Source organism: Anoplopoma fimbria, chromosome 2, assembly GCF_027596085.1.
Source record: "Anoplopoma fimbria isolate UVic2021 breed Golden Eagle Sablefish chromosome 2, Afim_UVic_2022, whole genome shotgun sequence".
Taxonomy (NCBI): domain Eukaryota; kingdom Metazoa; phylum Chordata; class Actinopteri; order Perciformes; family Anoplopomatidae; genus Anoplopoma; species Anoplopoma fimbria.
This window is the reverse complement of record NC_072450.1, coordinates 25,793,079-25,819,624: the sequence shown is the minus strand read 5'-3', so window position 1 is coordinate 25,819,624 and position 26,546 is coordinate 25,793,079. Positions and strand designations below refer to the sequence as shown.

At 42.3% G+C, this 26,546-nt stretch overlaps 1 protein-coding gene across 4 annotated transcripts in view; it reads right to left on the bottom strand.

The window, feature by feature from the left end:
* The window catches only part of ntrk3b (neurotrophic tyrosine kinase, receptor, type 3b), a 161,297-nt gene that overhangs the window by 28,253 nt on the left and 106,498 nt on the right, over positions 1 to 26,546 (bottom strand). For all 4 annotated transcript variants that reach the window (XM_054614563.1, XM_054614561.1, XM_054614559.1 and 1 more), the window contains one exon: positions 6,030 to 6,218. In XM_054614563.1, coding sequence (XP_054470538.1) covers positions 6,030 to 6,218 — 189 coding nt within the window. The remainder of the gene's footprint in view (positions 1 to 6,029; positions 6,219 to 26,546) is intronic.

Here is a 26,546-nt window from a genome sequence, read left to right as displayed (position 1 = left end):
TCACTCATTTGTCCTGGCTCACCTGAGGCCTCGACGCCAGCAGACGTTCTCCCTGGAGGCTGAGAGGAGACAACCAAGCCAAATTTTTACTCAGCTAGTCAGGTCAGGGGGAGCACAGCTGTTTGGAGGGCTTTGTTCTGAACCTGTGTGTATGTGTGTGTGTGTGTGTGTGTGTGTGTGTGTGTGTGTGTGTGTGTGTGTGTGTGTGTGTGTGTGTGTGTGTGTGTGTGTGTGTGTGTGCGTTTGAAGGTGTTTTTTTCCTCCATCTACCTGCCAGCTTTGTGCATTCGTGTGTGTTTCTGCCTCGCGGGTGTGTGCGTGAGTATTTTTCTGGCTGACAGCCTCCCTGAGTGTGTGTAGTGGATCTATTGACGCGGGGCTACTCTTCATTGACAACATGTCTTTGGCTGGGTGGACGCTTCAACATTGAGACGCTGCGGATCAACCAAAAATGCTGAGGTCAACCCTTCTCATTTCTTATTTCCTGAACACAGTTTTTTTTTCCTCCGGGAGAAAGAACAATGCAAAACACTGCCCCTTTAAGTCAGCTCTCATAAAACATTACCGCTATAGCTTCACAATAAAACCTATTAAATACGTTAACCATGCATCGTCTGATTAATTACACAAAAAATTTATAAATTATTTATAACCACGGATTAATATCATGTCAATTGTTCCTCTCTCCTCGGAGATCTGGCTTACAAAGACATGGAAAGGGGAGTATTTTCACTGAGATCACTGTAATGTACTCGTAGCTTAGCTTGACTACAAAGAGAGCACCATGGGGAGCTAATAGTTAGGTGAGAGGTACTCATCCAGCAGTTAATAGCATACAAAAAGCTCTCCGCCATCAAATTCATTGTAGCACAGGGGCTGTTGGCATGGTTGGGAGACTGTGACATGAACAACCAGCACTTACTGTTGACTCTCAGCGGGGATCTCTTCCCAACCTGCTGCGGCTGGCTGGCTGGCTGGCTGACTGCTGGCCTGGGTTTCTGTCGCTGCTGCCTGGCCTTGATGAACACTGTGTCTTGTGCGTGAATCTATTTCTGGCTAAACTATGACACAAAAATATGCATCACACACCCACGCTCATCCTGGTTACGTTTATTTCAAGTTACAAATATTAGGAATCAAAGCCATGCCCATGGTATAAGCCACCTATAAGCTAAGTTTGAGGATATGGAGTCCCAATATGTTCAATATTAAATAAATAAATAAATGATCATACAATTTAATTGTGTTATTCAATTAAATAACATTTTTTGTCTTCACTTCGATGCAGGGTAATAATCTCAAGCTCGCAAGCCATCCCAGCTAGATGATGATCAGCTGCGTAGCATGTTAAGCTAAATAAAAGGAGTGTTTGTGTTTGCAGTCATTTACAGCAAAAGCTAGTTGTTTGATTCAGAGTTAATTGTTGCTCTAGCTAACTATCTGGCTAAAGGAAGCAACGGTAGTTGAGCTTGCTTAGGAGAAGAAGGGGGCACCTGATTGGCTGAAAGATGAGGGAATGGCTGGTGACAACAATTATTAAAAACATTATAGAATAAAAAAATGTATAAAAATGAGCTCCGATGAATCTCTTAATATTAAATCAGAATAATGAAATGCAATTTCAAAAAATTAGTAGACCCCTGCATATATTTGTTAAATCTCCATCTTCCATAACCGCTTATCCAGTTTAGGGTCGGGGGGTGCTGGAGCCGATCTCAGCTGTCAATGGGCGAAGGCAGGGTACACCCTGGACAGGTCGCCAGCCTATCACAGGGCTGACATATAGAGACAGACAACCACTCACACTCACATTCACACCTACGGGGAATTTAGAGTCATCAATTAACCTAAGCTGCATGTCTTTGGACTGTGGGAGGAAGCTGGAGAACCCGGAGAGAACCCACGCTGACACGGGGAGAACATGCAAACTCCACACAGAAGGTTGTCTGGCCCGGGAATTGAACCCGGGCCCCTCTTGCTGTGAGGCGACAGTGCTAACCACTACACCACCGTGCAGCCATATTTGTTAAATATTTGACACATTTTAATTATATTTTAATTCATTTCATAATGTGTTATTTATCTAATTAAAATTGAACGATCCATACTACCACACTTATACAGAGAGATACAATTGTACATTGATTTCTTTTTGACAATGACTTCTCCCTAAGCTCAACCTCGCTGTTATTGCTGGATTAAAGTTTAAGCATTAAGCACACTTAAGCTTTAAGTACTTCACACTTGCTGCTCAGGGGAGGTTTCTTTGAAAGTGACTACCAACACAAAATAGATATATTTGACATCTCAGTGCAGCCGTTAGTCCTCAAAGATACAGTATAAAATATGTTTGTAATAAAGCAGAAGGGTGTTACTAAAAAAACTGTAGGCTGGAGTCATCAGTGATGGCAATAAAGTATTGTAGTATGCTGACCTGTCAACACTCATGAGAATGTGTTACATTTACATCCAACTATAATTGGCAGCTCTTTGGTCCGGTGTTAATGCTAATGCAGGATGTGTTTGCCTAAACACCACAGGCTCCCATAATACATGTCCCCTGTTTGTAATGAAATTACATGTTTGTCTTAGTTTACAGTGGCGGGAGCCAGAATATGTCAAGCAATGGTTTGGTATTTTAATTGACTAACTTGTTTTTTAGCATATTGCCGCTGCTCTTGTTTGCAAAAGTAATTAAATGTGTTTGCAGAAGCAAACATTTCTAATTTACTCTCTAATTTATTTAATTTCCATTGCCTTCTGCCTAGTCAGTGCAGTTGTTCTCTATATGGGCTGGAAAAAAAGGAAGTTATACACACTTTTAACTTGGTCTGGAGGTTTGTCTGATTGGATCTTCAGTGAATTTGAACGAGATTTCAGTCCATCTGGATGCGTTTTTTTCATGGGACTGCACCTGGCATCGACAACCATCTTTTCAGGGTTCTTTGTACCAGGAAGTGTCTCTCTTGCTCTGTTCTGGGCTGAGCTGTAAAAAGAAGCTCATCTTGGACTTATTGAGCAACAACTTAAAGTAGGTTGTTTGAACTGGCTAACCCACGGGGCCGTTCTGTTTCAAACTATAATTTATGCAATCATAGCTTTGGAACATGATAACTGCCTTTCAATCAATCTGCTCTACATTTCCATTCATTTGTTGAGCTTTCAAGCTGCCAAATTAGTCACTCCTCAACTCTGTTGGAAACATTTTAATCTTCAAAAAACATCACCTTGAGCATAATTATGTCTCTGTGACACCCAACACATAGGGGGCAGAGTGGGGGCGAGTCCGAGCTGCGCCCACGCGTGACATCCATAATAACATGGATGTAATGAAAGGCTACACGCTATACTCCAACATCAAAAGCTGTTGTCTAATTTTAGCAAGCGGGACGTGACAAATCCGTAATTAAAATAGCAAGCTGAGTGATAAAACAAAGCCACTTGCTGGATCCGAGTAGATATGGATCTGTCATTAGGCTAAAGAATTGTCCTTTGCCTTTTCTGCCTTTATCTCCCTAATGCGGCTATATTTTCCCAGGATTGGACCTTTTATTCAGCCCGGCGGTGAAAAAAAGAAGAAAAAAAAGAGAGCTGATCTCTTCGAACGTTCTAATCGGTCACGGCTCGCCTGTTTACCGCAACCAAAGTCGAGGCCACCGGTTCACCCAGAAGATGAACCAAGCGAATGGCGGCACTTCATGTTTTTAAATTGGCATCAGGATGACAACTGTGACAACACTTTTCCTGTAATGCTCCAAATTTTTACGCCATGCATGTGCACAGGTTGCAAGGTTCAACTAGAGGGCAAGAAGGATTGGATGAAATGTTTTTGTTTTTTTTCCTGCAATGTGGGAATGACAGCAGCACGTCTACTGTTTTTCATGTGCAACAGCCTGACAGGCGACATACTTTGCCAGTATTGACTTGAAGATCAAACACTCATGAATAATACATCTGGTAAGGCACACTGGAATCACTGGTGTGAGCTCTGCAGCGGGCTGGATTCCCATCACATGGAGCTGTTTTAAAGGAAGCCAACACTGTAGACAGCAGCAACAGACTGCCCCTCCTCACAGTCATGGATGTTGGAGCTGGTTTCACAATGCACAGAGCACTGACAGATAGGAATACTACAAATGACGCAGTAGACTGGTGGTGGAAGCGGACTGGGACTGACTAACACATTAGTGAACTCCTGATGGACACAGTTAAGCAGAAATGTGAGTGTGTGTGTGTGTGTGTGTGTGTGTGTGTGTGTGTGTGTGTGTGTGTGTGTGTGTGTGTGTGTGTGGTGTGTGTGTGTGTGTGTGCGACACACTGCCAGCAAGCTATTCTCCTGGATAAGAGGCTTTCAAGTAAATTGATGAATACATTATGGATTGGTGGCCAAGCATCAACAAAGCGCCGTACTGTATGTGAGTGGAGCAAAGCTGCAGGACGGCCAGGCTGAGCAAGACCAGCAGCACAATGGGGGATCGAAAGGGGACCCTTGGGGGGCACTCAAGGGACCCCTTACTGAAGATACTTATCAAAACATAGAGGAAGTAAGTAGGCTGAGATATAGCAAAAACCACTCTACCCACAAGCCAAACTAACCGTTCTCCTACAACCACGCACATTCATGGATTCTTTTTCCCTGTCATACACCTACACAGATAGTGAAGACACACACATGGACACACATAGGCTTTTCCTTTCCCTTTCCCTGTCTGTGTGTGTGTGTGTGTGTGTGTGTGTGTGTGTGTGTGTGTGTGTGTGTGTGTGTTTGTCCTGAGGGTGAAGAATACATTCATATTCAGCGAACGATCGGCAGAAGCCGTTCGGAGCCATTTTGCTTTTCAAGCCGCTGGCGGCCATTGTGACCTTGTGATGAATTCAGGGTTCTTTTCCATTTATTTTTTTGCACGTACATAGAATAAAATCTAAATATAAAAGACAAGGGATGCAGCTTTCTGAAAGGGAGAACATTCTGTAAAAGCCCACGGCAACGCCTCTGCCGTAGTGCACAGCCAGCGCCTGACTTTCAATTCCGGGGCGCGCAGTTATCGGGAAGAAAGTTTCATCCATGCCCGCCGTCATTTATTCATTAGCTCGCAATCAGATCTCCTGTGCAAGGCATGAGACGTTATAAATCAGTCACCGGCTGTCCATTAACAATTCATGCGATTCATAAAACATAAGAGCCGTCATTTATTTATCACCTCTAAATGGGATTTCCTTCCCTCTCATTGGCTCCGGCTCAGAAGTCAACTTCTGTTGGCCTGTCCAACGGCCATTTTGAGAGGGAGCCAAGACATAATGATGCAGATACAAGCTGAAATGGTTCAGAGAAGCCTGATCTTCACAGAGGAAGAGTGCCGTTTTCCACCAGCAAAATCCGGCTAGTGTGCCTGGTATCGTGAGGGAAGAGGAAGCAGCAGGCGCCAAGCTGCGGCTGGCTGCTGGCACAGTTGTTTTTTCTGCTGATTCTCTCGAGCAGTTGATGTAATTGTGAGTAATTAGGCCTTAAAGTGGTCTTGTCTTTCCCAAACCTGGAACATGAGTCCCGGGGGGAGAGTGGAGCGAGGTGGATGGGGGGGGGGGGAGGCTGTCTGAACACCAGTGGCTGGTACACCGAAGGCTGCTTTTGTCTAAACAGATCCTATATGAAGAGTCTGGAACGGAGCCAGCAGATGCTTACGCCATATGATCACACTGACTCTGTTGATGACACTAAATTATACTATTTCCCCCGGGGGCCCTGGCTCTTATTATTGTAAAGATAAACAGCAAATTACATTGAGGATGCAACAGTTGGAATGAGCCTAATAAAGACCTTGTGATGTCTGGCTCTCTGATTGGATGCTGCACTGTTTCTCTATAGCGCATAACATTCTGTGGGAGTTTTCTCAAGTGCCTTACAGTTTCAGTATATTTAGCATCATGCTTGAACAACATTAGGGTCCCTTGGTATCTTCATAAAATCAAGTAATGTGTGCTAATGGTCACTGAGGGACACACCACCGTGAGTATAATGAACAGGGACTTACGGGTGGTCGGCTTGTTGCAGTTGTGTCCATGCCTGAAGTACTGAGGATTCTCCACCACAGGAATACGAGTCATCCCTATGACGACCGCATCAGGACCCGCATCCAGAGTGCAGGGGGTAATAATCCCGTGGTTGACGTGATGAAGAGGGCTGGCTGAGTCTTCCTCACCACTGATCACAGCTACCGGACCTGGAAGGAGAACATAAGAAGGATAAGCTTTATTCATTTTCACAAGTCCAAAATGATATCATAGAATTACTTTTATGTAACACATGACACAAGAAACAACATACTTGATGACCAAAATATAACTTCCTCAGTTAACATACATGCAAGCCATCCAGTCAGTCACCCTCCACCTACACCATTGTACATTTGCTTGTTGTTACTTCACTGTGCAGAATGATGGACGCGCAGAGTTTGATTTGATATTCTGAAATCACACGTCTGGAGGCTAATTGGGTTCCAGTATGCAACTTACACAAACATGATGTGGACTTCTCGGACGAGACATCTTGTGTCCAGCAAGTCAAACATTGAAATGAAAACTGTGTGTGTATTCATAGATTCTGGATATTTCATGAAGTGGGAAAGAGTTGATGGAAGAGTTGATTTCAATCATTTGTAATAAGGTAATTGAAGTTTGTATTAAAAAACACACCAGACATTATTCAAAGCAGGGTATTGTATGTCTTTAAACATGTCTGGAGGAGAGCTTTAACTAATAGTCAGCTTAATCAAATATGACATATTGGTAACTGTTGGGGAGGTGGGTGGTTTGTTTTCAGTTTTCTGCCACAGGCCAGTGTAAATGAGCTACAGCAATGGCAGTTACAGTGCTGGAAATGTGAAAGGGAAAAAGTGTGTAGTTAGTGCTCAGTGTGCATGAATAAAGAAATACAAAAAAGAAGTGTAGTTACTGTTATGTAGATATGTTAGCTTGATGAAAATCAGAATTAATTGACAGATAGCGTAAACATTGTCAAGTGATGTCAAAACCAAATGACACATTTGTTTGTATGAAAATGCGATTTTGTTTATTTTGAAGCAGAAACAAAAAAAAATACCTGCAACTATTTTGATGAATTATTAATCCTTTCTGTCATTTTTCAAGCAAAGATGTTTTTGGTTCCAACTTGTCAAATGTTATTACTTTTTTGTCACGTATGATTGTAAACTGAGTATCTTTGGGATTTGGACTGCATTTCAAATGAAACAGGCAATCTAAATGTCCTAACTCAGGCCCTGGTAGATTGTAATGTCCATTTTTTCCAGTTTCCTTTTTTTTTCTGAGATTAACAGAAGAAACAATTTATTTTATCAATCAGCACATTGATCATGATGACAATAATCATTAGTTGCAGGCCCAGTTTATTAATTAATTAATAAATGCATCCTTTCATCCGTTTTTTCATCATTCAGTATAACAAATTTGATACTAAATCAAAATATTTATTTGTGTTTAAAGTAGAAGTTTTAATGACTGAGTATTAATTAAAGGAGCCAGCATATAATTAAGAGCTGCGCAGGAAAAAATGCACACATCTCACGTTCACATTAAACTGACGAGTTGTCCACCAAAATGACTTACTTAGGTTAACAGCAATAGCACTGACGACAGAACAGAATTCTTGCAACACTCGAGATGTGCCACTAGCTGCCACGCAACCAGTAGCTTTCATAAAGGTTGATATTCTTAACAGACCTTTGTTGGGGGGGTGTAGTGTGACAAAGTAGAGTGGTGATTTAAAGTAGGCTATTGAAAATGTTCCTAAGGGCCGTCATTGCACTTTGAATATTGGCACTTTCTCTGCTGTTTGAATTCACGCTGTTGCACAACACATTCCTGTCAAACAACTGCAATTTCCTTTCTTTAATCAAAATTCAAAGAAGGTCCCTGACATGATTCACTGTGATCAAGTTTCCTATTCCGTCACTTCTGTGTACAAAGCAACACACAGCTCTGACAGCCGCAATCTTCGGTGGTGGAGGGAGGAAAGAAACGGCAAGTGGATATAAAGTCAACAGTGGCTGATTCATTGGAGCTGTGACAGTCAATCTGTTTACCCACAAAGTTGAGTCTCTCGCTCACCTTGACAACACAGTAAATAGTAATCAAGACCCAGTCATATCAAATTATAGACCTTGAGCCGCAGGGGAGGCGGGGTGTGATGAAGTGTGACATGTGAGCATACATTTATTTACAACGTTTGCTCTTATGCAGGGTTTTCATAGCTGAGCACCCGCTTTATTGGAGCGATGAGCAAAGCGGAGCACGGGTCTTCACAGGGGGAACTAGCTACCCAACCACTGGGGAAAAGTGGCCCCCGCTGTAGCACTAAATCTCTGCCAATGCCTCTGACTCTCCTCTACACAGCACAGACAGAAAGATATATAAAGTATGATGCTTCAAACAAAACTACACTTGAAATAAAATCATTACATAGAAAGTTTGGCTGAGACAAAGGGAGAAATCTTTTTAAAAAATGGGAAAAGATAGCTTAAAAGATGATCCTAGAATAATGCTTTTTATAACAATATGAATTGGAATGAAAATTGTCTGGTCAGACTCTAGTGCCAGATCGATGAGGCCTCGGGGATGGCCTGGCCTCCTTCCAAATGGCTGCACTCAAAACTACCCGCCTCCCACTAGATTCTTTGGGAGATGAAGGTTTTCTGAGGAGTGAAGTGGAAATAGTACTTCTTGACTTCAGAACATCCCCCAAAAATTGCATTTATGTGATGAAAGGGCCCAACGGCCCCTGAGAGGGTTTTTATCTTCAGGAGACGTTGCCTGTGCACAGAATGGAATTGGAACAGGAAGTGGACGTTTCCCCTGAACCGTATATCTGAGAATAAAGTTCCTCTCTATTAAACCAACTTTGATTTATTCAGGAGAACTGGAAAATGAAATGAGCCCAACTTTCGACTATTTTCGGTCTTTTCACCTCTTAACTCTTTCACAACTTGTTTTTAGCAGTATTATGGTTCATACAGAAGGTATATTCAGCCATGCACCATGAATGGCAACTGGGTATAATTCAGACCTTCACTAAAGACTTTAGATGTTTTTTTGGCTCAAACGTTTCTATTCCGCAAGTTGCAGCAGTCTTACGACATAAGAGATGTGAAGATAAATATGTAAACATCAATTTATCTTTTTACACATTCTGACATTAAGTCCATTCGTCTCTGTTCAGCAAAACTTCTACCAGTTTCATAATGTAAAGTAGATAACTGCCATTTTGATTTAACATTTTGTGAATAACTCGCTTTGTGCCAATATTCAGATGAGAGGATCGATACCACTCCCATGTAAGACTGTGCCAGGATCACATTTTTACGCTACAATTTATTCAGGTCATTTCGATTTCTACTGTCCGTGCTAATTTAAATGACTTCAAACAATGTCTGCCTTTGTTTTTATTGCACCTAATATAACTGTACAATGAACTGTATATGCAGGTTTGCTGGACCTAAAAACAGAAGCAGGTTGGTTGTAAAAAGTTGGAGTTTCCTGGACACTACTTTGGATAATGCACAGTGTCTGTATATCTTAGATTCTAAATTCCCTTTCATGTTATTTATACATTTGTTGGTATCTTTTGGGTCTCAATATTTGTCGAAAAATACAAAAATGATTTGCACACCAACACAAAAATATGATTTTTAGATCCGACCCACATTTCTATAAGATTTTCAGGAGCGCAAGAATATTGTAGTAAGTGTATGGTACAGCTGTTTCAAATCTTTATGCTAAGCTAAGCTAATTGGCCGCTGGTAGAAGCTTCATATTTCCAAATAAAGAGATATGCTATAGATTTTTCATCTAACTCCAAGCAAGAGCAGTGAATCTGTGCAAAATATCAAAGCTTTTAGACTGTATAGAACACAAACAGTAAATTCAGAAACACTCTAAATAACTCAATGCTATGATCTCTATCAGAAACATGGGAAATGTTCCCCAGCCACACACTCACACACAAGTTGGCAAGAATGCAATTGATCATCAAAAGGACATGCTGCCACTGGCAAAAAATAAATGAATTCATTCATTTGACATGTGCAGAGTAACAGACACCAGTTTGTTCAGGGATTCCCGGGGAGAGTCTTAGATCACAGTGTCGGGCCGTCGTTTGAAGGTTAGTTAAATCTCATTGCTCACATCCTTCTAAGCTTTGCCAGCAGATACGTTTCTCCTGCAAACATCCTTTTGCTTTTCCGTGTCAAATACGTCTCTCCAGATGAAAGTCATCCGTTATTTTCCCTAGAGACGTGTCACTCCAGTGGGCATTACTCAACGGTCATCCGCGTATCGTTCTTCTACCCCTGCTGGCGGCGGTGCAGCAAATGCTTTATGTTCCTGTAAGGTGCGGCTCGCAGGTGCATTAGCTAATTCAGCCAAATCAATTGATCAAAGCTGACATTTGCATCATCTGTTTCTCCGAGTTTAAAAGTCAATCTAATTTACTCTACAGGAGCAGAGACAGAGGTGCCTGCCCCTCCTGGGATTTCAAAATGGACTCGCTCATTAAGGTATTGTCAGAGTGCCGGGCCAGCGGCTCCATCTGTGGACCAGGCCTCAGTGGTGAATCAAAAGAGCATGCAAACCTTTGAACTAGCCACCTTTCAGACACGAGCCCAGTTTTATCTCTAGGTTTTGTCACCTTGTGAGCATAATCACACTACCCTATGTGTAAGAGTGTTAAATAAATAACCTGCAAATGTGAAAGAAAACAAAGTTATTTATACATTTCTTTGTACTATTGTATTTGGAGCACCTCCAGGAACCTCACAAACTCACCATCACATGGTAACAGGCTACGGGTTTCCTACTAGGGGGAGCCGTTTGTAAGTGTGTTTTCATGTATGTGTGTGTGTGTGTGTGTGTGTTTTGTGTGTGTGTGTGTGTGTGTGTGTGTGTGTGTGTGTGTGTGTGTGTGCCGTATAATGTGTCAGACCAGGAGTGCCATTAATCCTGTGACTGAAAATGTCAAAGATTCTACAAGACTGTACAGTTCATTTGTTTCTCCCTGTAAATATCTATGAAACTAACGCAGCTTCATTCTTTTTGGACATTAAAGTAAGGTTAGGATCCTCTCAACCTGTGTGACTGACTCAAACAGTTATTTTGGAGTCTCGTGTTTTCCCTACTTATGTAACGTTTTTCACGTTATACTTAGTACTTGTTTTAAGCCCCATAATGAAGATTCCACTTAACCTAACTTAGTGGTTTTGTTGCCTATACCTAAAGGAGGGTTTTTATTTGAATCCACAACATCAACCACGTTTTTACTGCTTTTGTTGTTTTGCCACATAGTTTGACACGCTTGGCTACCCAGATCGTTAGAATGGGAGGCCAAGGGTGTCGTGAAACAGCGAGTGCCTTGTGGGATTTCTTCTTCCTGGCTTTGGCCTCTCAGGTCACATAGAGCATCTGCCATATGTTATTGGTGATAATAAACTAGAATTGAACATTAGACAAGGCAGTACACTCTCACAATATTCATAGTGATATCAAGGACATTTTTAGAAAGAGTTATTGCATTCACTATACATAGGAGTAAGTAGGATTTTTGTTATTTTATTTACTACCTTTGCCCCTGATTTTAAAACTGCTGGTGCTGTGTCTCTGGAACTGGACCATATGTGCCAGATCTGGTTTTGGGTGCTTCAATGCATCAATGTGTGCCTATTTATGCATCTTTCTCCCTGTTGGTCACATTAGATGTTATTAAAAAATAACATGTCCACAACCCATTTTTCCTCCTCGTTCTCTGCTGGGGGAGCTATTTTTCACAACAGCCTCCTGGTTTATTTATTACAGCGCTCTCATTTGTCTTTGCACAGTATGTTTTTATTATTTTAATAATTTGTGCAAATAAACCACACCAGACTAAAACTCGGCAAGGGTGTTAGTCCGTGGGGCCCCCTGATTGTCTGTGTCTCTGCTTCTAAAGTGACTGCTAAAGGTGATTCTCAGGACAACAATAAAAGAATATTTAAAAACCCAGCGGGTGACGCTGTAGGATTTCCCCTGTGGTGGGGAATGAACTGTGGGAAGTGTGATTGTTTCCGTTCCACCTCCTTGTGGTAATTATTGCACAGATTCCTTTCAAAGGTAGTTAATTAGGTCTGGAATTAACTTGAGGACATGTGAAATGAACAAGAGAACACAGGAAGGATAAGTTACTGAGGCAAGGCCACGCTTTTACTTAACGATGGATTTGAAACAAATTAAATCCATACGTGGGAAGCATGGAAAACATTGGAATCAAGGCAAATGTCATGCTTGTGAAGAAGGTAACACAATATCAACCAACTGTCAAAGGGCTTAAAGCTTCTTGTCTTTTGCTAATAGGTGCAAAAAAGTTCCTACATGAAACTGCCCACAAAAAGGTCTGTGGATTATCTTGAGGAACCGGGTCATGATTTCTGGGAAGAAACATTGCTATTGCATTTTTCAAATGTATTTTTTTGGGCGCTTTGAGCACCACAAGCATGTGACATATAGCCACGATATATTGTAGAGAAGGCAGACATCTCTAGGGCCGATATCTCCAAAACAATGCAACTCACACTGAAACAATCTAGACTGATAAATAGCACTACAGGAAAGAGAAGAAAAAATATGTACTTTAGATTTTAGGGTGAGCTATCCCTTTAAAACCGGCCACCCAAACACAAAACTCCCAAACAAGACCCAAGAACTTCTGATGCCAAGACAAACATAGTCACATGATTATTGAGAACCATTACCCCTGAGACTGATGCTCAGTAGCAGGAAATGTGCAACTCCACACAACGAGTGTAACATTAATGCTATAAAAAAAAAAGCCAGTTAATTGCCAAATGCCATTATCGTGTGAAGAAGCCTTAAGGTTATGTGCACAGCTCGTAAGACAACTCCCCACGCTGCGCTGGAGAAGAAATGTAAATAGCTCTTCTGACGAATGGCCTCAACTTGCACGCTCAACCTCTCACTCGCAGACGAGCACGGTGAACATGTGACAGCCTTGCACGCCGGGCGACATCCAAAGAGTAGCCTCGGCGCAGTGAAGCACCCCTTGGACCGCCTGCGTCCACTCCAGTTGATGGTGACCAACTGTGGCAAATATTGAGCGCTGGGACAGGTGATATTTATGGTCCTCTGCAATGTGGGCTATCGACAATTTACGGCTGCCCCGGCACAGCTCAATGTGCTCTCTCTTTATTGTGGAATAAACAACGGCGAACACTGAGGGGAAGGACGGCCGAGTCGAGACAGAAATAAACATGCGTCTGAAATCTGCTGTAAACCTATCAGTCATTGCATCTGGAGCCACTCGTACGTCCTCTAAAACGAGGCGTCTACACCGCAACGAACATTATCTACAATGACACAGCACTGAGCAAATTACAGTTTGCGTCGCTGTATATCTGTGGTCCTGATGCTCAGAATGATAATACAACAAAACAGGGAGATTGATATTCCGACTCTGTTCTCACTGTGCCCTATCAGCTTTTATATCTTTGACAACACATTACTCTGTAAGCTCCCTGAAGACAGACAAAGTAATTTTACACAAGTCTCAAAAGTGATGGAAAAGGACATCATCCGACAGACAGATCTGTTCTTGATTTACGACTACGACGGAGTCAGGATCTTTACCAAAAAACTGGGACCCACATTTTATTACCTGTTTTGCGCCCAAGCACAAATTGAAAAACAAAACATACAGCAATATGTGAATATATCCAGAGCCATGCGAGTCTCCGCTATGTTTGGGGTTTCATTCTTCTCTCGCGGAAATGTAATCAGAAAAGGGCCAAATGAAAAGCTTGTGGCAGCGTTGTTACGGAAACTACTTTGCATCATAAACTCGGCACTCAAGCACATGCAAACACACAGGCACACACAGTACAAACATATGCACAGCAGCAGCGGCGGCGCACTCCACGGCTATATTTCTTGTCATGGCATTAGAATATGAAACGATTCCCCAGCGTCGAGCATCTGGCGGAGTTTGCATGGAAATCACAACGGAGTGCCACATTCAGCCACTGCAGCCCACAAAACAGGTTGATGACTGTGCACATCAGTGCTGCGGCTGAAGCCTCTGCATGTTAATGTGTCCCACAATTCTACTGGGATGAGACCAGTGTTTAAGTGGTGGTGGGGGTTAGCAGAGAGGTACATTATAAACAAGACGGGCTGAGAAGATATTTCCTCAATGTGATAAATTCTGGTAAAATGTAGTCAACATTTGGGAGGGGGTTTACTTTACAGACATATACCATGAAATTGAATTCAAAGGCAGCTTTGGAGCTGGATAATTCCCTATCCATAAATACGTATAACTGGCTCGGTAGATAGACCGTCGGCTACTTCATTGTGCTAGCAAGAGAGAAAACTAATAATCCCAGTCTGCACACGGAACATGATGGGTGTGAGGGAAAATTCAACCCTTACTGAACTTTATGTGCAACACTGCAAGAAAACAGGACTAAGAGTCGACAGCTATGCTGGTGGCTCTTTTTTTGCTACACTTGGGGCTTTGAGCTTAATGCTTACATCAACAGTATAACATGCTCACTATAATGATGCTAACATGCTGATGTTGAAGATGTGATTTTTAGCTTGCTCTTTATCATAGTTTAGAATGCTAACAGTTGCTAATTAGCACGCAGTTGATTTACTGGGGTCCTTCAATATTCATACCAAATTCCAAGGTAAACCATTCAACAGTTACACTCACAACCCAAACTGTCAAGCTCATGATGGCACTAGAAGAAAAGTGGATCATCAACAAAGACCAAGATGGCTTTATACGACAATGAAAGTTCGTATAAAATGGTGGACTGGACTGCGTGCTAGCTCTAGATGAAAATGTAAGGTTTCCATAACTCATTCTGAGGGAAACATGAGTGTCTACAACAAATGTCATGGCAATCTATCCAATAGCTCATTTAAACACACGTCAATCTCATGGGAGCGCTAGAGTAAAGGTCAGATGATCATCACAGTCATGAGGATACATCTTCCAGGAACCATGAATATCTTCATTTTGATAGATGGGAAAAAAATCAGGATTAAAAAATAAACTTATGGACTCATCGTCTGGAGACCATGGATATGTCAACCAAACTTCAAGGCAATCCATTCAGTAGTTGAGATAATTCACAAAAGCCCAAACCAACTGTTGTTTTTGTTGATGAAATGTTCAAGTCTGGACCAAAGCGGTGGACCTCCAACCGGCATGGCGATTCTGCTAACTTGCCTAAAAAGCCATTGTTCCAGGAGAAAATCATTAGACTCTTGTAATGTTTAAGTGAACAAGGCAGAGGCCGATTAGAATACAACAGTGAAAAAGCTGATTCATTTTGTAACCAGGTCTTCCCAGCCGGCTAAAGTAACAGAGGCAAGCAATCTGTGAGGGCTTGAAATGAATTGGAGGCAACACATTAAGGTCATTGTTAACCACTTTTTCTGCACTTGTGTGCAATCAGGTCCCATTTTCTTAGAATGTATCCGCTCTCAGTCACACACACAAACACAATCAAATCACTGACCCACCGAGGGTTATCAATCGATCAGCTCTCCTCTTCCCTGTCTCCCTTGCAGTCACTTTCCTCCATTTTCTCTACACCGTTGCCTTGATTACTTTATTTCACAGCAATAGCCGTTGTTGTGAGGATGTTGAACATGTTTCCAAAGTAAGTCAAAATGCTAACAATCATACCAATAATGATTAGAATATAAATTGTTTTGGAATGACAGCAATAGCAACTGTTCAAAATCTAAATTCCTCTATCGGCATGTTTTACTTGAACAACTGCTGTTTCAACTTAACTTAAGAGCAGTTTTAAAAAGACTCCCATCACTTCTTTCATCCCCCTCAATTATCTCTTTCTGTCTCTGCGTTTTCCACCTTCCTTTTTTTCTTGTTTCTAGCCCCAGGGGTCTTGGTTGCTGCCTCAGCTCTCTCACAGCTGCCTCCCTCCATTGGAAGGTTCTCTACCTAACAGATTTGTTAACCAAGAGGTGTAGGAATAGAAGAAGAAGCAATGGCGTGTATAAACTACATTTCCTCAAGTATTTTATACTTCTAGTCCACTATATTTAGAGGGACGTTTATTCGATAAATTTAGTTACAAGTGTCCACAATGTTTGTGAATGCCTGCCATAACATTGGGGTTCTAGAATATATCACTCAGCAGCAGCCCATAGTTTCCCAGATTGAGGATCAGATCTCACACCAGATACTACAAAACCACTAGAGACTAGTTTGATCGTAGAGGAAATGGAAGAACCACAAACAAGTTCCATATCCAAAGAAGATAAACATCAACGGAGTCTACTGATCCTTCTGCCTCTGGTTGTGAGTCTGCGACAGGGGGATTGGGACTCCCACATTAAGATACTGGTTAACCAGACTTTTGAGGGATCCACCGTCACTAAGGGATTTTGCCCGTAGGTAAAGTGTGCAAGGCTTCACTGAAAGACCTGCAGGTTCTGCTGAAGTCTGTAATATTATCACTGGATCCAGTCCTGGACGCAGCCATCATCCAGTCTTTTCAAGACCAGATTAAAGAGCTCCAGATAATGGCTTCTCTGCAGCCAGGTATACGGTCTACCTTCTTTCTTATCGCACTCCTCCCATAAAGCATGTGACCAGCAGCTGCCTGAGAGAGAGGCATGAAGCAAAGCAGCAAAGTCCACTATTAGAAGTCCGTAGGGCCGCACAGTGGCTCAGTGGTAAACACTGTGGCCTCGCAGCAACAAGGTCAGGGTAACACAAAACCTTGCCTCTTGTCGCTGTGTGGAGTTTTTTTGCCTGTGCCAGCGTGGGTTTACTCTCAGTCCTCCAAGTGCTCTTGTTGGATTCCTCCCACACTTCCAATCTGGACGGTAAAATGATGAATTGGTGGGAAATTCATAGATAGACCTCTGTGTGGGCTTGAGCACCTGATGTTTGGCCTCCTAGAGTAAAATAGTCCTTTTTCTGTTTTGTTATTTTTAACAAAAAAACAGAAACAACAATTGAATAGATAAACACATCTGCCCTGCCCTTATTTTTTTCTTGAAGTATTATAAGTTTCTTCTCAAAATATTACAACTTCTTACGAGAAAAACAGATATGTGGCAAAGGTTTTAAATGTGCAGAAAGTTTTAACCTCACCTGGAATATTTCTAAAACACATATGTGTAATTAAAGTCCAGGGGTTTACAAATTAATTAAAAATAATTGATGTCAAAAGATGCCACATGCACAATTAAAAAGGCTACCAACAAAAAACTAAATAGGAAGGAAGAGTAAATCATACATGTGTGTTGACTCAGCAGAGATAACATTAACTGAGATAAGTTGATCTACAGGAGAAAACATATTTGAAAAGCCAGCACCTCATTTTTGTGTTTTTCTGGTTAAAAAAAGGCACAATTAGTGCATAAAAACTCTAGGAAGTAGGAAATGATGCTCTAATATTCACGGGTGAGGACCCCCAGATCCCCCTCTGGAACCTACAATGAAACCTACATCATAACACATTAAATACACATCTTACCGAGGCACATGACACAAATCAATCTTTTTACACCTCCTCTATAATCACCACCTTCTTACTTTTTTGCCTGCTGCATAAAGAACACACTACCTCCAGCGATGGCACTGAATTTTGGCATTGGTGTGAAATCACCAGGTGTATAAAAATATGACCGGATGCTGAGGTGTTCCCGAAAAATGTGTTAATACGACTTGGCTGCTGCACTACAGGCCGCCCATCAGCCAAGCACTTATGGAGTCTGGTGTGCTGAAAGGTGATCTACAGCTGGGCGAGGTGACTTCCATCTTTTTTTTTACCGCTGCAAGGGCACCACTTCCATAATAACTAATCTTCTATAAGCAACAAATATAATGCGCCACAGGCAGGTAATGAATGTGTAGAGGGACGGATAGATCTGTCAAAGGACTGATGGTGATGTGAGCTCCAATTAAACTGAGAATGGTCTTCGGCTCTTGTTTCACTCGGGTCTCCATCCATTACATACCTACTGTACCTATATGACATATACTGCACGGTGCACTCTGGTTGCTCCGTGGTGAGGTGCTACAGCGGGCGAGCAGACAGGCTCTTTAATATTTCAGTCAGACTCCAACCAGACTGATGGCTTACAGGGGCAGCCATGCAGGGCACATAGCCAAGGTTAGCTGAAACATCAACCTCCATTTGTCTGAACCTGAACACTTTCCTGCTACGGCCAGAGAAAGGACGAGGACTCTTCTTCCTCTTCTTTTGGTTCAGGTAAGAGTTCACATAATGCCATAGCTGGTACATTTTGTTTAAAGCACTATGTGTGGTTCTAAGGAAACTCTTTTTAATGTTGATAATTTTCTAAGCTGTTAAATGGACGTTTAAAGCACCATGAAGGGTACACCTTTTCGGCATGGTGCTATGGCATGTGTGGCAAACTGCAATTGACCATTTGCTAAACCTAAATACCCTGATGCTACTTCATCAAGCTGTCAGAGCTACCATGGAGCCCACACTGTCACTAACTACACTCCATGAATAAATATAATCTTATTCTTCTAATTCTAACTAAAACTAAAAAGCAATTTCAGAGAGAGGCAGACAAAAGGGTCTACAATATGATATATCTATGGATATATCCAGGATGTCAGACGGATTCAGCAGTGATAACAGGATAATAGACTGAGATAGAAGCTAAAGCCTGCAGATCATGGTGTAAAAGTGAATCACCACGTCATAGGGATAAAGACAGACATTCAGGATGACTTCAGTAGCTAGTGTAGCATAGACGTGCTAACAATATTTAATAATGTGCTGATGTACTCTGCTAATGTTAGAGTATTGCCAACCTCCAAAATGTGTAATTAATTTCACCAGGTTCAGTTTAAATGATACCTGACGTATATATATGTCAGGTATATTTAGTCTGTGCTATTTCTAGTGTTTTCACCAAATATGGCCAATGCTTATTTTCTCTGTTAAGATTGTTTATAATGTAGTACCTTTCAAAATAAAAATCTTTATAGCACCATCAAATTTATTTTAAATACAGACCAAAAAAATAACAAAAAATAATTGAAGAAACAATGTAATAATTCTTGGGCGGATCAACAGTTTGTTCCCCAAAAATTCCAAGCCCTTAAAAATGATTGATTCGACTGTCTGTCTCCACATGGAAGCTTCTTCAAGCCCAAGCATACTGCAGGAGATGTCACACTGGATGTACATGAGCGTATAGGCTTTTCAAACAAAACAAACATCAAAACCTCTCCGAGGGCGACTGCTGTGGGCGACGCGTTGCGAAACGGAACACAGCGTTACCCACAGCGGGCTGTCAATCAGTGTCATGTGCATAGGGATGAATGCTAAATTTAACTTTCCCTGCAGTCTGTGTGAACACATCCATGGCAATGTAAATGCAGGGGACTGTGGATTTGAGCTCGAAGACGTACTCATTTTGGGAAACGTTGGTTAAAATGAACTGGGATTCTTCAAAGGAACCAAATCACGACATGAGGACAACTGGTAGGACTGAATCAAGATTGCGTCGGAGCAAAACTAAAATGTAGGTCGCCTAATCCTTCTCACTGTGACTGGGGGGCACCGAGAAAGAAGAGGAGAAGCAAACCAACTAATGCAGCCAATTACACTTCGCTTGAACCCCACGCCAACCCCCCCGCCCTCCCTTAGCAAACACTTCAAAGTGCTGCGATCAGCGAATGGCAATAAAGTGAACGAGCTGGCTGTAAATGGGCTCAGATATGGAGGATGCTGAGGCAGGGGGACTGTCAAATGATGTTCATCACACTGAGAAAACAGTGTTCCCATGGTGCAAGAGCCAAAACGGGTGACCGGCGCCCTCCTCACGGAAGCAACCAACTCCAAAAAGCCTGCAGAATGAAGCCGACAAGCGCGGCTAGAAAATAGCAGTTTATTTCGGTGGATGGACATTTCTGTTGTTGGCCAACAGGTTCGATGGCTGTGTTTGTGTGAGTGCTATGAGAGGCAAGCTACATTATTAACGCTCTGTGTCAGGGTGTCCCTAGAAGAAAGAGCAATCTCCCAGCAGCAGCTCCGAAATGACACCCTCTCCTGACGACCAGCCTGACGACTAAATCTAAGAAAATACAGTGTTTTTTTTTTTTTTTTTGTGAAATGGAGGATAGGGCCCAGTATAAGCCGAGAACAGCCGGCTCCATGGGGGTCAGGCAAGAGGAGAGATTTTTATTTTTCCAGCTCCAGGTAACGCTATTTCAAAGAGCAGAATTGGGGCATCTCATTACACAAAACACATTTCACACAAAATCCCTTCCTTTACATAAAACCCTCAAGTTTTTCTCACTCTCTTCTCTTTCTTCCTCTGTCCTTTCAGAAATATTTATCTCTCTCTCTCTCTATATATCTGTTTCCCTTCCAAAGCCCAGCTGTTTTGTGTCCTGCTGGGCATTCGCAACGGGCCGATTTCCACACCGATCTGAGCGCCATTTAAATAAACATCAACAGAAGATGTCAGAGGGAGCCTGTGAATAACACCAGAGGCTTATCCACTTCCACAGCTTTAAAGAGGGAAAAAGGAGCCATCCAGTTCCTTCATTTCTCTCTTTCTGTATGCCGTTTGAATAACCAGCGTCCTGCCATCAATGCTTTGGCTGCTACCACTTTATGTCAGCCAGAAAAAGGCCAGACTTTAGCTCCCAGTAGGGCTGGCTCTCCCCTCTCCTGGAAGGGTTTCTTATAATATAGACATTTTGTTCAATCAATGTTCACTCGCAGGCTTAGTGTCGTGTAGTTGCAAAAGATAGACGCAACTGGGAAGTTAGGCATCAACATGTACGCTTAAATGAAGTGTGTCTAAAAATGCATTATTGTATACAACTGTCTTCATCCTTGTGTCTGACAATAATGGATTTTGCTAATTTCAAAAGGCAGCTTCCATTAAAAGTGTGCTTTGAAATAGATCGGGAAAAAAACAATGGCTAATCAGCACCAAAAAAAGAGACTAAATGGGTCCTTTGGCTTTCACCTAAAATAATATATGTATATATATGTAAATAAAACCCTCTCTCTGACATTCACATGACGAATCTCAGGGCCCTTCCAATATCAATCAAAACATCTCAGCTGCAAGATGAGGACCCCCACACAGCTCAAGTAAACGGCATCAACCTTTCTTCATAGACCTCTTTCCCCTCCACTTCTCTCTCTTCTTTTGTATTTGCATTGCTAAGCTTGTTGGCAGCGCTTGTCATTTTGTTTCATAAGTGATAGCAATTACTATTCCAGCGCCTGCGATCAAAGACACACCAAAAGGCGTTTTTTTTAGACAGGAGAAACAGCAAACACTGCTTCCCCTCTTCTGTTTACACTGATAGAGGCTGAGGCCTAGGAGGCAGAGCGGCTGTGACTGACAGAATGGGAATACACCTCCTGTTTTTAATTCCCAGAGAAAGGGGGGAAGGGCGGAGGGTGAAGATAGGGTGGAGATGAGAGGTTTCTACATGAGGGCAAACTGTACCATTAACCAGTGGGCTCCCTGCTGCGAACACTGGATTAGTTACATTAGTGGTTCTTTTTTAGGAAAGCTCGAAGCATTGAACCGTGCAGCAATTAGAGCACTCGTGATGAGACAGCGAGGCCTTGACTTCCAATAACGAGCATCTTTGAGATGTTCTCTTCGCCTTAACACCGATATAACCATCTTTAATCGGTCCACATCATCTACAGTATATGTTCACACACACCAGCAGTCTTGTAGATTTCTTGATCCATGAAATGAAATTGTGCAGAATTTTGAAATGTCTGACAATTCCGCCCACTAGTAGCAAGAAAAAGACTGAGCGTCCACAGCACGGCTAGCTGTGATGTGAGGCTGCAACTAGACACAATGCTAACATGCTCACAGTGGCATGGTAATGGGAATCATGCTCACCTCCATCTCAGTTTAGCATGTTAAATAGTTAACATTTCCTGAGTAGCACTAAACACAAAGCACAACTTATGAGACAATCTTAAGTTAAATCAAAAGTATTGGACAATTTCAAACTTTAACCTGATAGAAAAGTTAAAAAAATCTCCATATTGGTTACCGCGAAAAAACAAGAATGTTTGCACAAAATTCCACGGCAATCCATACAATAATTGTAATATGTTTCAGTCTGGACCAAAAGGATGGACCAACAGAGCAACGTTGCCACCCTCCAGTTCCGCCCCAGGTAAACACTGTTAACTCTGGCAGCACTGTTAGCTGCGAGCCAGCGGCTCAGTTGTCTTTATGTTAAGAGCTGTGTGGAGGCTATATATGTCCACTTAAGTTTGCATTTAGCACCTTAAATGTATCCAGTTTGTTTACATTAGTATTGCACAGCAGCAAATGTTTTACCTCCGTTTGTAACCTCCTGCTGGAGACTTCACACATCTAATGGTCAAACAGGGAACCTTTAAGCTAAATTATATTACTTTCCGTTTCCAGGCTTTTTAACTTTATTAATTAAACGGAAGGAACCTGCAAATATTAATTAGTTCTTGATTAAAAAAAGCACATTTTCACACCATAAATCATCTCATTGGCTAAGAACCAGCTATAGTACCAAGGTCTGCTGTGTTTTTTTGTTTTACATTTCAGCTGATAAACTCCTGTGTGTGCGGGGAAGACTTTCAACCAGTAACCCAATCTGTTTGTGGTGATGTCCAGCATCTCAGTTTAAGTAGCTGTTATGACCTGTATGATGCACACAGCCTTTTAACTTCAGCTGACAAGACAAATGTATTATCTCCAAAAAATCCTTACTTGAGTTGTTTGCAATTCTGATGATGTAGGAGTTGAGCTATATTCTACTGCTGGATTTGCATTGACTCAAAATAAAAGCTAACAGCTTTCCATGTAAATTAAAATGTTGTTACCCTGGTCACGATACTTGTTCTTGTATTGTTGGAATTATCTGCAGCATGGTGACATGCCCGGCCCAACAATGAGCATCGCCTCCTCCTCTCCTCCCTGGACAATTCTCCCAGACACTCAGAGGATAGCTCCCTGGCCCTCCTTCTCTCACTGTAATGGAGGTCGGATGCTGCTTTTTTTCTCCACGGTTCTGCACACATTAGCATCTCCAGTTAATTGGCACCATTTTCTCAATGACATCGCTTGAGTTTGTAAATTACTTTTACAATTGTCACTAATTATCAAGCTCGACGAGTGGAATTGGCGCGATTGGTCCCCAGTGGAGCAGAAACACAACAGGCGGAGGAAGGATTAAGACTCTGGGGGGGCAATGAGAGGGGCTGGCTAGCTGAGGAACACAGTAGCGCCACATGCTAATGAACAGAGGATTACATGCAGACGGTGCTACTGTAGCACTGCCTCTCCTTGCTCAACGCTTGATGAACTATGCACTTTGGCTGCATCCTCAAGAGAGATATCTTAAATTCAAGTTTTCTCTCCTTATGCATCACCCTCATTTATAGGTTACATGGAATGGTTTGCTTAGAAGCTGGTAGAGAGAGTTTTATGCATCACATCTAAAGGGACTAATCCACAAATACTGAAATAACTACCACTCTAACCACAGCATGTTAATCCCCCTGGACTGTCGTTATCAGATATATGCAGAACAGTTGACCGTTCGCTGAGCCCCGTCCCCGTTGGTTAAAGTTGCTACGCCTGTGAAGCTTTCCGCTCTCACATGTCGCATGTGCAGTATACAGTGATAACGCTGGAAGTCATCAATTGAAAATCTGAGAGAAAGCGATTATGTCAGCTGACACTATAACTTTTGCTATCAATTGCTTTTTATTTCTGGTCTGACAGGCCTGTTGTGGCTAGTTAAGGTTGCTAAGCTACTGTGATTGGAAGATCACTGTTCGGGGGTTAGGGTTAGCAAACGTTTAGTAGAGAGAGGCGAACTCTGATCCATTCCAGTTGATCGCCGTGGGACCTTTTTTCGTTGAAAAAAATATGTACTGTAGTTAGGGGTAAAAGACAAATAACTATTTGATTCCGTTTAAATCTACTGGCTGTACTTCCGGCTGATAAAAGAGTCGTCGGACAAAACACATCAGATAAGATTACTTTTGTGCATTGATATAGCTAAGTTAGCTAGCTAGCAAGCCAAGGTTAGAACCGCTTGTTTGAGACGAGAGCTGTTGATTGGTTTCACACAAAACTAAATGATACTAAGACCATGACAAACTGCAACTCTCTTGACTTGTCTTTTAAATTGACAGACAGTATATGTGTAATTCATTACACAACTCAAATAGGATCAAAAAAAGTCCCATGGGGGACACCTGAGGGGACGTGGCTCATCCTCTCTATGTCCTAGTGTTTTGGTAAAATAATCCCATGCTGACCTATGAGCAAGTGCCTGTCCCCACCCAGAGAAACACAGCGACAAAGTCCAGTAGCGAATCAACAGCTAGCAATCCCCCCACCTCCTGTGCTTATCTCCGGCAGATGACAGACAGACATGCACGGCGCAGGGATTCAGTTCAAAGAAGTCTAATAATTGAGGATGGAGCAGTTATCTGAGAGACTGTTTTGTCTGGCTTGTCAGTTCGAGCTAGACAGTCCAGCCCTCTGAAAGGCCAGACAATTTGCGCTCCAAATGTCATGTTGTGAGAGGGCAAACATGGCCTGGTGGAAGAAGGCCAGGAGAAGACAAAAGCTCAGGTTAAAGATGTGCCAGGCCTTATCAGACAATTATTCTGCCAAAAACCTACAGAGAGTACGAACAATATATGAGCTACAACACCTTGTCCTACTGGAGTATGCAAAAGATAAATAGTCATCTCCTGCAAAGCATTAATCATTGATTAAAAAAATGTTTTGCTATCCTTGTTTTGCTTCTTCTTTCCTTTTTTTTTTTTTTTTACGCAGTGTGGAGGAAATTGGATTTTGCCCTCTGGCACAGTGGCAGGATCAGATTGTGGTCTGCAGTGCCGTGGATCTTATCTCAGCCGCAGCTTTGGTCCAAAACATATTGCTGCCCCTCTCTCTGTGGAAATAGGCTTCAACTGTGTTCTGCTGTTGACAGAGCAAAGATACTGGACACACACATAAAACACAGGCACACAAACTAGACCCTGACTCCCCCTTCTGTCTTTGTCTGCACACAAAGTGTACCTATCCACATTCAAATATGTGTGTGTGTGTGTGTGTGTGTGTGTGTGTGTGTGTGTGTGTGTGTGTGTGTGTGTGTGTGTGTGTGTGTGTGTGTGTGTGTGTGTAGGGGGTAAAAGAGGGTCGATGTATAAATCTAACTGATGCTAGCTCTTACATGACCTAGAAAGTGCCGTGGTCTCCATGAAGAAGCTCTTAAATCAGAGCTCAGTCCCTGGAAGTGGTGTTAAATCAAGTGTGCCCACACACACACACACACACACACACACACACACACACACACACACACACACACACACACACACACACACACACACACACACACACACACACACACACACACACACACACAATTCATCTCCAGACCTTTTACATATGTAACAATCTGTGCACAGGATGTGAATAAAAAGGGCAGTTTTGCACATCATGCATATGATATGATGCACTCAAAAATTGCAGTGAAATGCTGTTTGTCGGTTTTACCTTCTTTGCCGCAGCAGTAATTTTAATGGTCATGGCTGTTTAACCCCTCCATCTCTCAGGAGTGGAGGGATTTGTTTTAGAGACCCTGGGTAAAAAGGAATTGAACCTACTACAGTGAAATGTTCATCCCAACAGCGACAGAGTCAGCAGAGTAGCCAGTTCGCCCATTAGCTAAAACACAGCTGAGCCAGACTGTCAGAGCTCCCTAAACACCTCCTCCTGCTCTACTCACCCCCACACCCCTCTCCTCTATTCCACCCCCGTCGTTCCCCCTCTCCTCGCCCTCCCCACGCATAAAGAACATGCTGCGTTCAGCACGCTCGGTTGTGCTGCGGCGCTGTTAGCCTGTTAGCCTGTTTGTTTAGCTCATCATCACCACGCTCCCCTGGGCCACATGGAGTTTATCTCCCTGCCAGTTAGCTGCCATGCATCAAATAAAGCCGCTTTTGCCAAGCAACTGCAACACAATACTACAGCCACAATACAATATTGCGGCACCTATTGGATTTTCAGGGGGCTCCCGAATGCATAGAGAACGGAATAGAAAGATGGGAACTCTTCTGGGAGCGTTTTCTACATTTTATTGAGGTATTTAAGAATGACTGCTTAACAGAAGTGACTCTAATGGAAGAACATCCCTCTGATAGAGAGGTCAAGGTATCAGTGGCACACTTGAGGAGCAAGCATTCAAGTGTTTTCTTTTTATTTGCCGGATTTCTGGTTACAAGATCGAAATCGAGGTGCAGCACTGAAAAATCTTGCATGAATGCGCTGTTAGCAGGAGGAATACATTGTAAATCAGGTGAAGATAGGACACGCTTTAATACAATTGGACATTCCGCAAGATGGTGATCAGAAGATGCCTTCTTATAGTCCGGATTATTCACAATATAAACATTCATCAC